We start from the raw sequence: 14,291 nt of genomic DNA, 5'->3' as shown, positions 1-14,291 counted from the left end.
GTCTAAGTTCTTCCCAATCAGTGGGAGAGGAAGCGCAGCGCACACGAGCTCTTTAATACTAATTTACAATTATTCGCCGAAGGCGAGGTGCATATCGGTGAATAAAAACCCAGACGATGTCGAGGTTTTTATAAACCGATATTCACCGAGACTGAGGTGAATAACTGTTTTAGTATAATTACATGGGTGATTAGTAATAGTAATACGACTGAGTGGAGTACAATTCATAATAGTAAAATAGAACTGAGTAGAGTCCAATTTGGTCTGTAATCATACGAGTGATTTACAAAATCGGACGATCGCGTAGCGGGAGTCCGATTTGTTTAATCACTAGTATAATTACAGACCGCATTGGACGACACGAATTCCTGTTACCAATGAATCATAACCATTACAATGGTAATTGAACTGAGCGGAGTGCAATTTGGTCTGAAGTCATACGTGTGATTTCAAAATTGAACGAGCGCACAGCGCGAGTTCGATTTGAAATCACAAGTATGATTTCAGACCAAAATTGCACGACATTAAGTTCAATTACCACTTTATTACATCCATTTAGAAATCACACAATAATTTTTTAATCGCTAAAATTCAGGATTTTAGTCAGTACCAATATTTTGTTGATCCAGTTGGGAACAAAAGATGCAAAATTCGCCCCATAATGGTTTTTTGTCTCATTTTCCTGCAATTTGATTGGTTAACTTAAACAAGCCTTGAATTCTGATTGGTTGTTTTGTTTTAGAGTTCTTTTTTCATTGGCTGGGGAAATGGTGCGATTTAGAGCAAAAAATAGTGCGATTTGGGAATAAATCGCACTGCTGAGAGCTAATCAGATTGCAAGGATCATCAGTGATTTCTATATGGGTGTAATAAGTATGTGTAATCAAAGGGCGACGAGTGAAATTAGGAAATAATTTCACGCGCGTTTTGTCAAAATTCTGAAAATTTCCCGAGCCTTTAGGCGAGGGAAATTATCAGAATTTTGACAAAACGCAAGTGAAATTATTTCCTAATTTCACGAGAAAACCATTTGATTACCTTTTAATGTCGTGGGTGACAAATTACGCTCACAACCGTAATTGTAAAATCGCTCGAGTACTTTATCCAACTGCACGGGAAGAATCATCTCCAGGTTTTTCTCAAGGCTATTTTCGTCACACCACTTCTCAAAAACTCTTACCCAGTTAATTGTGCTCTTTCACGTATTTAAATTTTCTGCCGCTTCTTTTAATTTCGTAACTTCTTCAATGGTCACTGTCTTAAATCTAGACGCCATATTGGCTCTGATCGAGATACAAGAGATGTTACCATGGCAATTTTGCAATTTCACATGTGAAATTATAAATTAACGCTGAAATTTCGCGCCTAAATTAAGGAGTACTTGATATTAAGGGAGTAATCGTGCAAATGATTTCAAAATCGCGCACTCGGCCGATTTGAAATTACGAGCACGATTACCCCTGAATTGTACGACACAAAGTCCTTTTTACTAATTAATCGTAACAAAAACAAAATGCGAGAAAATCAGAACAAAAATTCGAGGATAAAAAGTCTTTGAATACCTTTTTGTGTGAAAAGGTTAAAATTACATTTAATCTGATTTCTGATTTGCAAACAGTAGGGAAACAGCAAGAAAGAACCCATCCAAGTGCACGTGATTGACGCGCGAATGGCGTAGGTGTTGGATACCTGTAATTGAACATGCACGTGATCGCGCGCCAATTACGCGTCAAATGGGCGCGCGAAGAACCAATCAGATTCGAGAATTTTGTAATAGTTGCGATTATTTGAAAAAGCTGCATTTTCTTTAAAAGAATTAATTTTTCCTTCCGTCACCTCGAAAAATCGGCTTGCGGCCATTTTGAAAAAAAAAACCACTTAGGTGATTCGATCGCGCGGTAATCACCTCAAGTACAACCAATCAGCGCAGAGAATTTTCAATAATCACCTGTGTATTATTCTAACACAGTTGGTGGCCCATGCATGCTACGTCATCGCCACCACGCTGGTCATGCACCTTTTTGTTCATCCGCTCTTATTAATAGGTTTCATTTTCTGTGTTTCGAGAGACGAGGTTATTGAACTGCGAGCGAGTTCCAAGAACCTTTATAAAATCTTAAAGTCTTTGGAAGGTTGGGGACATTTAAAGGCGATCTGGTCATAAAAAGGTAAGGTAATCTGGTCTCGATGTAGCGTCTGAGGTTGACCAACCGTGCTTTGATCGATGGGTCGTTAGTACATTGACACGTTGAAGAGTCCATTTTTACAATGCAAATGTTTATAAAAGAGCAAGGGAGGATAAAGAGAGAGTCATTTGTCTTTGTCCGAATTAAAAGCAGAGTCGAACGTTTCATTGCCCTCTCTAAGAAAGCTTCTTTCCTTGCTAACACGTGCTTATTTGTCGAATATTCACAAAATATCGGAGCGGAAAAGAACTTGCGGGTTAAAACCGACCATAGTTAGTGGAGGGGGATATTCCCCCTCCACTAACTATGAACCGACTAATCGAATCTCGGAAGCAATTTTGCTATTCAATTATTACAAAAGAAAAGTTGCAGCTACCGCTCTCCAAGAAAAAGGCCAATGAGCAACTCGACCATACAACGCCGGCGCCAAGAAATATCTATCGACAGTGGAGTGAACATTGGCTCCAAATGTGCGAGTTCCCCGTATGTAATTCGGTAAAAACATCAGAATATTAATAAACTATGGAGTGATACTTGAGACTTTGATATTTACAGTAAAATATTGACAAAAAAAAAATGAGCCTTACAATATGACCTTCTTGCGTTACGAGGAAAGTGAAATAATTGTGTTCGTAATTCATTACTCGGTATCCAAAATGTTTCGAGCAGTGAGCGAGAAAAATATCTAAAGCGAAAGCGTATTTGAAAAAGAAATCACAAGAGTTGTGATCCAGACCATCGCCACACGTGCCATGAAACCGCATTGAACTCTCAAATGTCTGTAGCATAATTCTATTTTCGTGCCTCACTTTTTGTCATTTAATACCAACCCCTGGAGCAAGGATCAATAACAACAGCTGTCGTGAAACAAAAAGACAAAAATCAACATGCTATTTATGGTCAGAGACTTGCTCTTCACGATTTTTGCTTCGGGAAAATTCCGTGCCAGAAAAGGAGAAAAGGCTTTCTTTCCATGCCTACGACCGCGCTTCAAATTTACCATGCATTCATTGAAGAGTATCTGCTACCAAAGAACATAAAAAGGAAATATTATCAATTTCTCTTTGTCTTTCAATGACATATTTGGTAATTACTTCAACTGGCGGAAGATTGATATTATTGCGGAGGAAAATCATCCATTTTGGAATAAAAAAGCATAGTCGGTGGTAGCCGGTGGTAGCCGGTGGTAGCTCTTCAATTTTCTTTTTGTTTTTGTTTTATTCAAATTCCGACTACATCGTAGTATTATTTTGAGTGTACCGTAAAGCAGTAAGCTTATTTAAATAAGAACACAAACTATTAGGTCTCTTTTTACTTGTTTCGCAGAACATAGGGAACTAAACCAACGAGAACTATAAAGAAAATGTCACAAGAGGTCATTGATGACGAACACCATCGAAACGAGTTGCTCTCGAAACTTGCCCGTCAACAGCGCGACGGCGTTTTATGTGATATTGTCTTGGTCATCAGGGATCGCGAATTTCCAGCGCACAAAAGCGTTTTGGCGGCTTCTAGTGAATACTTCATGGCTTTATTCGCGACAACAATGATGGAAAAGAACTGTTCATCCATTCAACTCGATTTATGTCCAGGTATAATTCAAGATGTCCTACACTATATGTACACAGGAGTGGTGATACTCAACGAATCCAATGTCAAGGATTTGATCGTGGCTGCCGATTATTTGCTTGTTTCTGACTTGAAACAAAGGAGCGTGAAGTATCTTTGCTCTATCATCTCCAAAATAAACTGTGTATCGATATATAAGTTTGCCGTTTATTGCAACTGCAGTCAACTTAAACAAGATGCGACGAAAGTCATTCGCAATCACTTTGCCTTGGTATCAAGAACAGACGAGTTTCTAAACGTGGACTTTGAGCTTCTCAAGCAGCTTGTGTCGGATGAAGAAATCATAGTCACCGCAGAAGAGGAAGTTTACGAAGCAGTGTTGCGTTGGGTCAAACACAAAGAGGAAACTCGGAAATGTCACTTTGAAAATTTGTTCAGAAGCGTAAATTTGTTTTCTATGTCAAAGGAATATATTTTAGACAACATCAGAACCGAGCCACTTGTTAACTTCAACAAAGAATGCATGGAATTTCTCGTCCAAAGTTTGAAACTTTTCAGCGTGCAAGAAGCAAGCAAATTTGATTTAAGGCCCAGGAAATGTCTTGAAAAAGTCGTACCAGCAATGATTTTAACCGGGGGCTTGTGTGAAGGCAAGTCTCTCAAGGGTACTTTGGCTTACTCTCCAGAACGAAATTTGTGGCGTCAACTAGCTGACATGAATTCTGACCGAAATGAACATGCTGTGGTTGAATGTGGTGGATTCATATACTGTATCGGAGGCTACCCTCATGGGTCCTCTGTGGAACGGTTCGATCCACTGACCAACATGTGGACTGAAATGACCGAGTTAATGCAGCGAACGTTTGCGCCAGCAGCGGTCTCGAATGATGAATGCATCTACGTTTTAGGCGGAAAGGATGGCTTCGATGCCATTAGCACTGTACAATGTTACGAACCGAACAGTAATACTTGGAGTCTGGGACCAAACATGAGCCAAGCTCGCAAGGCATTATGCGCGGTCGTGTTTCGCGGTGACGTGTATGCCATTGGTGGATGCGTGAACGACAACTATTCACTAAACACAGTGGAAAAACTCAACTTGGCTACTCAATGCTGGATCAAGACAAGTCCCATGGCACAGGAAAGAAAATACGCAAGTGCAGCGTTGGTAGGGGACAAGATCCTCGTGATTGGTGGATTTCAAGGCACGTCAACGTCGGCTTTGGGAAGCTGTGAGGTGTACTGTCCTTTTGAAGATCAGTGGAGCGTAGTGGCAGATTTGAACTGCCCGCGAGCTGCTGGAGGTGTGGTCCGAGTTGAAACTAAGGTGTATGTCGTGGGTGGCAGACATAATAGACGGGCTGTGTTTTCCGTGGAAAGTTACGACGAAGAAAACGGAAAGTGGATTGTTGAGGAAACTGTCATGCCACGTGGATGCGCATGGTTTCAGTGTGGAATGGTCAAAGTTCGAAAAACCTTCTTAACCTGATAGTAGCCGATGAGTAAATAAGGAACCACCACATCTTTATTTGGGAGGTGCGGTGGCCTCATGGTTAGTGTGCTCGACACCGGATCGAGTGGTCTGGGTTCGGCGCCTTGCCGGGGACATTGTCCTGTGTTCTTGGGCAAGACACTTTACTCTCACGGTGCCTCTCTCCACCCAGGTGTATAAATGGGTACCGGCGTAATGCTGGGGGTAACCCTGCGATGGACTAGCATCCCATCCAGGGGGGAGTATAAATACTCCTAGTCGCTTCATGCTACAGAAACCGGAGATAAGCGCCGGCCTGATGAGCCTTCTGGCTCGTAAGCAGAGACTTTACCTTTTTTTTACATCTTTATTTAGCGTCTCTCTCTGACATTAGGGTGGCTCAAAATAGTTTCATCGCTTCCAAGTGACGCTCTTATTAGAAGGATCGGCACTACAACGCTGTATCATGTATTAGAATATACTAAAACAGTGGATAGCGTTGAACGCACGCGCCGATTGGCTACCCAAACTCCGGATATCCTTTGTGCCCGAAAATATTGTAATCTTTGCAGGAATAAATAAGTTAAATTCATATTTTTGTGCTATATTATCTCACTGTTTAAGTATATACTAAAACAACTATTCACCTCAGTGTCCGTGGCTAGTGCTGCATTTTTTCGCCGCTTCGCGGGCTCCGTAAATATCCTCCACTAGCCAACTGCGCTTCAGTGAATAGTTGCTCATTGGCAATATGAAACACGGATAATTGCTGAACTAGGTGCAGCCATTATTGTGACGTAATATGTTACCGTGGCAACGGCTAAGCCCTGTAACACCCTTTATTTTTAATAAGAATAAAACAAACAGCGGTTACAAACATTTGCTTGAGCTGCATAACTTTTTATCAACTTAACGTTTCGTATGTTACAACATACATCATAAGTGATTATTATTCAATTAATAATACTACTACTAATAATAATAATAATAGATATAAAGTTCCTTCTATTATTAGCATATTTCTTGTCGTTTTATGTCAATCAACTTAGTTCCCAGTCTATTCAGTTGTAAGTTGAATTTACATTTATTTGTAACTGAATAATAATCACTTCTGACTATTTATGTTGTAACATACGAAACGTTAAGTTTATAAAGCGTTATGCAGTTCAAGCAAATGTTTGAAACCGCTGTTTCTGTTTTATGAGACCCTTTATTTGTCTTTAGTTGCTCATATCTCACTGATTACTCACTGATTACTCATATCTTTCTGATTGCTTTCTAAAAAGTAATCAGATAGGCAAGATGAAACTTTCGGCAAAGTTTAAAAAAATTATGTACAGCGGATTCAGAGCCACCTTAATTCTGCAGGGTCGGCCAGGGTTTATGGGTATACGGTATACAGGGGCTTTTTAAATCGGGTATACGGTATATTGCAGCTTAAATACGGGTATTCGGTATGACACTTTCTTTGAATTTCAGATATACAGTATACAATGCTTCCATTAATTTTGGGTATATTTGGATGAATTTTGGGTATTTTGGCGGCCGGACCAACACTCAGGGTCTTTAAATAACTGAGGAGAAAGTGCTGCCTTTGTAATTACATCTGCAAATGGTTAGACTCTCTAGTTTTCTCGGATAAGGACGATAAACCGTAGGCCCGGTCTCACAACTCTTCAATGTTCATAATCCTGTGGGACGTAAAAGAACCCACTCACTTGTCGCTAAGAGTAGGGCACGTAGTTCCTGGTGTTGTGGTCTGTCTTCTGTTGTGTATCATGGTTGGGAGGGTAAAAAAAGGGGCCACAGTAATTGGCGCAAGCTGTTGTGGCGCTCTGTCAGCTTGACTGGAAAAGTTAATAAATTAAAGAGGCGGTCTTTGTATTTCATTCAAAGCTCTCATATTGTTTCTCAATCCAGCTTGGATCATGGAGAATGGCACAAATTACCGAATCGTAACGTGAATATCATTTTAGCCCACAAGTTCTGACAAACTCTTCAGTGACTAAACAAAAATAGTTTCAACAACTTGACTTGAGATCAGCTTGTGATCACAGACAGTCTCGGAAATATTAGTAATATTATCAAAGCTGGACTGGACTCGGGTCCAGAGTCCAGCTGGGTCCAGTCCGGCTTTTATAATAGGGAGCTTTAGCAACCACAACGGCGACGGCAACGAGAACGTCACAAATTTGCATTTTTAGTGGGCAAAAACAATAGCTTTGCACGCCCTGCACGTGCGTTTTTCATTTTTGTCCATTTCTTTGCCGTCGTCAGCAAAGCAACAACGTGAAATTACCAAGTTTGAAGTGTTACGGAGAACGTCAGCAACTGGAGATAAATTTTCATTTTTCTCCCCTAAATTAAGCGCCGCTCGTAACGGTTTCATTCCTGAGGGACTGAAACACCTTTGTCATATTAAAAGGCTTGGAATAGTCGCGAAGGGATCGCAATAACGTGAATTTATGTTTTTACATGACGTTCTCGTTGCCGTTCCCGTCGTCGTTGCTAAAGCTCCCTAATGTCTTTGGAAAACTGCCCGCGATGAAATTGACAAAGGACATTGCAGATTTTAATATGATCAGAAAGAAGTCAAAAATATATCTTTCGGTTTCTACTCGTGGTAAAATTTCCGTTCGAAGTCGTGTTCAGGCCAAAGATACTCAATTTCCGACCCAAGAACTTCTGCCTACGCAGATTACGTTGTTAATTGGAGAAACTGAAACTTATCAGTACAATGATCACGCAAATAAAACTCATGTATTCCCAAAAATGAGTTAAATTTTATTGATGCATTCGTTTGTGTTTCTACGATAAAGGGAAAAAAGGAAAATATTACTTCTAATGAATCTGTGCAGTTTGGTTGTAAGAGTGAGCGAGTGAGTGAGTGTACGTCCGTAGTGGCAAATAGGCCCGCAGCGCGTGCATGAATCACGAAAATATACAGGTCCGTTGGAAGAATTTCAACAGATGAGCCCCAAAATCGGCAGGAATTTGTGACACAGATGAATAACAAAGCAGCTTCTATTTCCAAAACGATAGAATTACCTGGTGATAAATAACCTCGTCTAGGAGAGTGAATGTTTTACTTTGCAGAAACAGTGGTCAACCTCGAGAGTTAGACGATTGTGATCTTTGTCTGGAATTCGCACATTTCTTTCGAACTTTGTAACCAGCAGTCACGAAGCAAAACACTCAAACTTCAAGAAATGTTGCTTTCGAATATGTATATAAACACTTGCAGAAGTTTAAATTATTCCTCCTAGTGTTTCTGAGCAATGAAGGATGACTTCTTTCCTAGGCTAATTATCTACATGAAGGCTTGACTTACGATCACTCTGCGATTCTCATTTGTAGTTCTTGGTAACAGAAAAATGTTATATCAGTTTACCAAATGTGCGAACGGCTTGCGTTAATCACATGACACAAAGGTATTATGTGGCCTCGCTCAGAATAAGCCAATGAGAGCACGAGTCTAATTTTACTCGGTTGCTGTTCGATTTTTTCATCGACTGTGCCGTTAAAGCTCCGCATGGCCAGCAAGGAGCAGACGAGTTCAAGATGATGTCGTCATCGATTGTCGTTCCCATGTCGAAGTATTCCCTATTCACTGAAAGTCTCGACCTTGTATCGGCAAGTTCAATGTTTCTGTTTTCTTGTTTACTACTGGCATTTCTATTACTATTATTAAAGTGAGGGTCACTTCACAGCAGCAGCCACATGCACTCACTGACTGTTTTTCAATTTTAATGACAACTTAAGTTATATACATAGCTAAGTTTTTAAATTAAACAGGCTCATCGTTTATTTATAAATTAGTTTTAAATTATTTATTTATAAATTAGTTTCTTTTACATTTTGAGCCATCTTGGGCCCTGCTAATCTGTTTCCAATGAAGATGCAGGATTCCATTTTTAACATAAACGGTTTTTTTTCCAAAATAACATTGATTCATCATCCTTATTAAACATTTTTGTGACAAGAAAAATGTAGTCCCACGTATAGGAAATTGACAAGCAGTGGTACAAATAAATAAATAAATAATAAAGGAATAAATAAGTCTCGTTCAGTATGAAAGTTAACTTGAGCACTAAAATAAATGCCAAATTGATGATGGTCTTGAACACGAATTTCAGTTTTTTGAAGTTATGTATAACTTTATCCGAGATATTGGTCCAGGCCAGATTGTACCAGTTGTTGAAATACACGCGAAGCCTTTGCTGACAGCTTTGGTACGTTCACAGCTGGGCTTAACTGTAGAACACCATGCCACTCCGGAACACTTCCATTCTCGTCACCAGAGCCTCGGATCTTACGTCTGCGCATGACCCGCAACTCTGGGAAACTCTATGTAGAAGAACATGCGCCGTAGCGTTCTTATAGTCAAAACTTGGATATTTGAGCCTTACGGCGCCTGCTCACTCCTCGTGCTAACATGAATGCACCAATCACTGACGCTTTTGATTGGTATTCACGAAAACCAATGAGAAGACACTTTGCTTCAGGGTTCCCCAGAGTTCTTTTCTCCCTCAGTCATGCGCAAAAGAGAAGAGCTCTGGGGTCGAGATTGGAACACTTAAAAAAAAAATTGCTGCTATGTGATTTCAGACGTAAATGTAACCGACTCTATTGGATAAAGTTATCGCACCTTCAAATTACTTGACCTTGCGTTCGCAAACTGAAAGCCATGACGCCCTTGTTCAACTTTGCAGGCAAGGAATGGGAGATTTAACTCGATTTTTTTAAATGGAAAATCAATCCATCCATCCAATCCACTCGTCAAAAAACAATTCATGTCAAAGTACAAAGATTAATGGCTCCTTCAAATTCGTGAGGCCTTTAAACACCAAGAACCAAGCCATTACAGTTGGTGTGAAGAAAAATAATGCAGATTTCTTATTTTGTGAATAATCGTTCTATTGGGAATAGCCGTCTGAAGATGGTCGCTTCTAATTTGTACTTAATTCAAAGCCCCGTCTACATGAGAAATTTTCATATGGCAATTTTATGTGGCAAATACATTTGATCGTGTAGATAGCACAACAAATAATTTTTGACAATTATTTGCATTGCAATGTAGTCTAACGTGGATGCGAGGCAATTTCGGGTTAAAACTACAAAATAGCCCGAAATTGCCTCACATACATGCTAGATTATATTGTAATGCAAATGAGAAAAAGTAACCGTGAAAAGGGCTATTCGCAGTCAAGCGGGTCAGCAATGCCTTTGAACAGCAGATACAAAGCAGAAACAAGGCGAGGTTGCCTGGTCGAATTCCAATGACGCTCACTAAGAGACGGAAATTTGCCACACTTTACGTGACGAATCGTATACACGAGCAATTTTTCGTATTTGACTACTTTTATTTTTCATAAAAGCTAACACGCCAGCTTTTCAGCAAATACACGTGTCACATAAAAATTGGCCAAATTTCCTCGTCTACACAAGCAAATAACAATAGTCACATCAAAATTTCTCGTGTAGACGGGGCTTTTAATGACTCCGTTTTCGATTGAAGCGATTAAATTCAGCATCGAAGCAAACCGAGAGAGATATTTCACGTCTCTCTACACCTCTTAAAATTCGATCGCGGGCTACAGAATTACGACTTCTTCCAGGAGTTTCCGTGTTTCAACCGAACGCGGTTTAAAAGCGTTGTATTGGAAACATTTAACCACCAATTACTAAACCGGTTGCAGTCGCAAATGTAGCAACTACAACTTTCAACCAACAGAGCAGAATCTTAATTTCCTACTGCGATTCAAATTTTTTTTTTTATACCTAAAGATTCTGACGTATTGTTATTCCTAAGTTAGGTAACGATAACAAATACCCTGACTCAAACCAACAATTACTTAACATTAATCAAGCCTAGTTTTTAAAATCTAAATGCCATTTTAAGTGCAATTCCACAAAAATCGTATCTGAAACTAAGGAAAGCTAGTATGCGCAGTAAAACCTATACAAATGGCGTCGGGCGTTTGTTCGACACCGCTCGGTTCTCCTTGCCAACAGGCCATCGGCTCAGTTTTTTTTTTTACACATCTTTTCCTGCTTCGTGGACAGGGGACGCCAAATATGGCGATCACTGTTACAATCCTTTTTCAACGACGCACGGTCATTAGTTTCTGTCACGTTTTAAGAGACATCTAGGCCGGTTTATGAAGCATTCGAATTCGATTTACGCACTTTGATAACTTACTGATTCAGCCAAGCCAAAGACAGTAATTCAAAAAGAATACCACCGTCCAAAGACTGATAACGTCGAGTAATTCAGCTCCTTTGGATCTTCAAGTTCCTAATTCATTATTCACTACAATGCATCTACTTGCCCTATGCATTCGTTTCTGTGCTGTACAAGTTTAAAGCATTCGACACTTCGTAAAATACAATCAAGGAGTGTCCTCGTCTTCTTCGTCTGATTCTGCGGTAGGGACTGGAAACTGGTTCCTATGCTCCACCGCCCAAGAATTGCGGCGAGCCTTCAGTTTGAATTCTCGCCATTTTTGTCCTGAAACTAAAAGGTACCAATTTGGTTCGTAGGCGTAAAAAATGATATCGACTTCTTGAAACACGAAGGCTTATTTACAAGGGGAAAACTTTTGCTTTCAAGCAAGGTGCGCGACAAAGTTAAACCAGCTGAACACTGCGACACAAATCGTGTGGTTTTAATTAGGTCAACGAGATCATTTACAACAGATGCACCCCTCAAAGTGGAACTGCCTAACCTAAAAATTACCAGAACCTAAAATTTGAGTGGAATGGAATATTGAAAACAAAATGCACGCACACCGCGGTTTAAGTTAAACCGAATGTTTCCAGACATACCACTTTCCAGAAAAACCCCTATTTATCCCACAGACCGAATCACAAAATCGTTGCCATTTTAGAGAAGAGTCTGACAGCAAAGCCCAGCGGTAACTTCAAATGATACAAACTGAAAACAAAAACAAACAAACAAACCAGAAAAATAAAGAAGAAGATATTGATTTGAAAATCAGCTTTCCTTACCGAGGCTAGATGTTTCCGTCATGGACAATTTTCTCTGCTGGATTGAATAAGAAGTGAACGATTTAAAACCACATTCATCGGTTTCTAAAGGCACTCAGTAAGTTCGCGCGTGATGAGACTTGACAATAACAAATACAACAAAAAGGCTTAAAATAAACAGAATTGTGTGCGGTTTGGTCTGTAGGCTGCATTATGTTGTCGTAGCAGTAGCAGTAGCAGCAGCAGCAGCAGCAGCAGCAGCAGTAGCAGTAGCAGTAGCAGTAGCAGTATGGAGAGGGTAACATTTGACAGTAACAAAACTGATAAACAGATGGCCCTCAATTATTTAGAAAAGGGAACTCGACATGCAAGAGCAATGCTCGACCAACTGAGCAATAAAGCCACTCCAACGTGTCTATAAGAGACAACTGCTTAAATTGTCCAGATATGCTAAATCAGCTGTCTTTAACAGACAATCCTTTTAAAAAATTCAGCTAACTAACCCCAACAAACAATTTTTATAAACCATCCAGATAACTGCGAGGATCCGTGGCGCTCCTCCCTTTTCAATAACTTAAAGTGATTGTAGAGTTGCTTGGCTAGGTTGGGAGACAGTCGAAGAGGTATCAAAAGAGTCTTGCAAGGCGATTAGGGAAATTGTTCCGTCCAAAGATGGTAGACTACGCACTCTAGCAAGAAGCCTCAATGCAGGCTCCCCGTAGAGTCGAAGGCTACGCCCAAATCTTACCTGTTTGGGCTCTTTCTGCGCAGCTGCACACATGATGGACAGGGCTTGCTCCATAGCTGAAATAGGAAAACACTCATTACCATCCGTGCTAACTTACAAGATAACCTAACGATTTAATGGTGCATTTTTGATTTACTTGCTCATATCTGAAAAGCCTTTTTCCAGATAAGTGTGACGTAAATGCTATTACTGCTCACCCCTTCCCACTAAACAGTGTTGCGGTGACACGGCTGTGTTATTTGCACTTCTCTCTGAACAACATTGCGTTGGGTGGTGAAGGGGAAGGGGTTTTTTATCTTTGGCCTCCTTTGAAGTGATTGCACCATCCATACCAAGGGTAAATTCACTCGTGAGTGAGGAGTCCCTCCCTTCATGTTTCCAGACATATCAGTCTCGAACCCTTCTCTGCTGTGTAGGTCCTAAACGACCAACAAAGGTCATCCCTTTAGCGCGTTTAAAGCCGTCCTCTTGGATGTGTCCGGCTTTTTGGAGTCCAATCTGTCTTCTTGGAGATCAATCTGTCTTTTCTCATTCTGCCCTCAAAGGGTAAAGAATGTCATGGTTTGCTGCTGCGATCGAACCACTAGAGATCCGTTTCCTTGTCAAACGTTCAATATCAAGTTGCTAAGTGCATGGCGAGGAATGAAGAAAGAAATTGTATACTCACTGCGAAGACGAAGTTCAACTTTGCGTAAATTTCGAAATATTCCAGCGATCTCCTGTAAGAGACAAAGGAAAAAAAATTGATTTGTCCAACCGAATTCAATCGAACGTGAAAATGTTTCGAACTACACTAATGTCCCAGCTAAGAAGAATAGGAGCCCCAAGCATTTAAATAAACTTTTGCTTTAACGTGCACCTATCCTCAAAGTATTTCTTATATTTTACGTTTGCTTCTAAAGATTTAACATAGGCCTAATGAGGTACGAGAGATTAACAAAACTGGCATTCATTTGTCCGATGGCCGAGCTAGTGAGAGGTCTGGGTCTATTCCTTCAATGACGTCAAGAAATAATTTCAAAATTATAACGCAAAGTAGTTTATGACGTCATCGAAAGAATAAGCCCATGTCTCTGGCTTCCTCGGCCATGGGACAAACGATTGACAGCATCTTTCTCTTACAAACTTTATGGTGCACATTGAAAAGTAAAATCTAGAGAAGAAAAGGTAAATATATGTTTGATATTCAACTTTTGCTAAAGTAAATATTTTGAGGTTACTTGCACTTTAAGCTCTGGCTGATGTCTTGACGTGGTTCGTCCACAGGGAGCGAGTATTTGGCCGAAGCGGAAAACACCTTCATACTCTTTCTTTGTCCACCCAAGTT

General features: G+C 40.2%; 2 protein-coding genes across 2 annotated transcripts in view; one reads left to right on the top strand and one right to left on the bottom strand.

Moving 5' to 3' along the window:
• The first annotated feature begins 2,027 nt into the window (after positions 1 to 2,027).
• LOC137978438 (kelch-like protein 17) lies at positions 2,028 to 5,393 on the top strand. The gene is made up of 2 exons (XM_068825366.1): positions 2,028 to 2,168; positions 3,513 to 5,393. Exon 2 carries the CDS (start codon positions 3,550 to 3,552, stop codon positions 5,242 to 5,244), a length of 1,695 nt encoding a protein of 564 aa, XP_068681467.1. The 5' UTR covers positions 2,028 to 2,168; positions 3,513 to 3,549; the 3' UTR covers positions 5,245 to 5,393.
• Positions 5,394 to 10,580: 5,187 nt separating this feature from the next.
• The window catches only part of LOC137978437 (uncharacterized), a 25,073-nt gene continuing 21,362 nt past the window's right edge, over positions 10,581 to 14,291 (bottom strand). Inside the window, exons 14-17 of the mRNA XM_068825365.1 lie at positions 13,632 to 13,683; positions 12,965 to 13,020; positions 12,238 to 12,274; positions 10,581 to 11,743 (exon numbers count right to left, since the gene is read on the bottom strand). Coding sequence (XP_068681466.1) covers positions 11,619 to 11,743; positions 12,238 to 12,274; positions 12,965 to 13,020; positions 13,632 to 13,683 — 270 coding nt within the window. The 3' untranslated portion in view covers positions 10,581 to 11,618. The remainder of the gene's footprint in view (positions 11,744 to 12,237; positions 12,275 to 12,964; positions 13,021 to 13,631; positions 13,684 to 14,291) is intronic.

The sequence above is a fragment of the Montipora foliosa genome, chromosome 12, assembly GCF_036669935.1.
Source record: "Montipora foliosa isolate CH-2021 chromosome 12, ASM3666993v2, whole genome shotgun sequence".
NCBI lineage: Eukaryota > Metazoa > Cnidaria > Anthozoa > Scleractinia > Acroporidae > Montipora > Montipora foliosa.
Note: the sequence above shows the minus strand (reverse complement) of the source record. Positions and strands in the feature narration are given on the sequence as shown.

Coding starts and splice junctions, on each gene's coding strand:
- LOC137978438 (XM_068825366.1), top strand. CDS start 3,550: ATGTCACAAGAGGTCATTGATGACGAACACCATCGAAACGAGTTGCTC.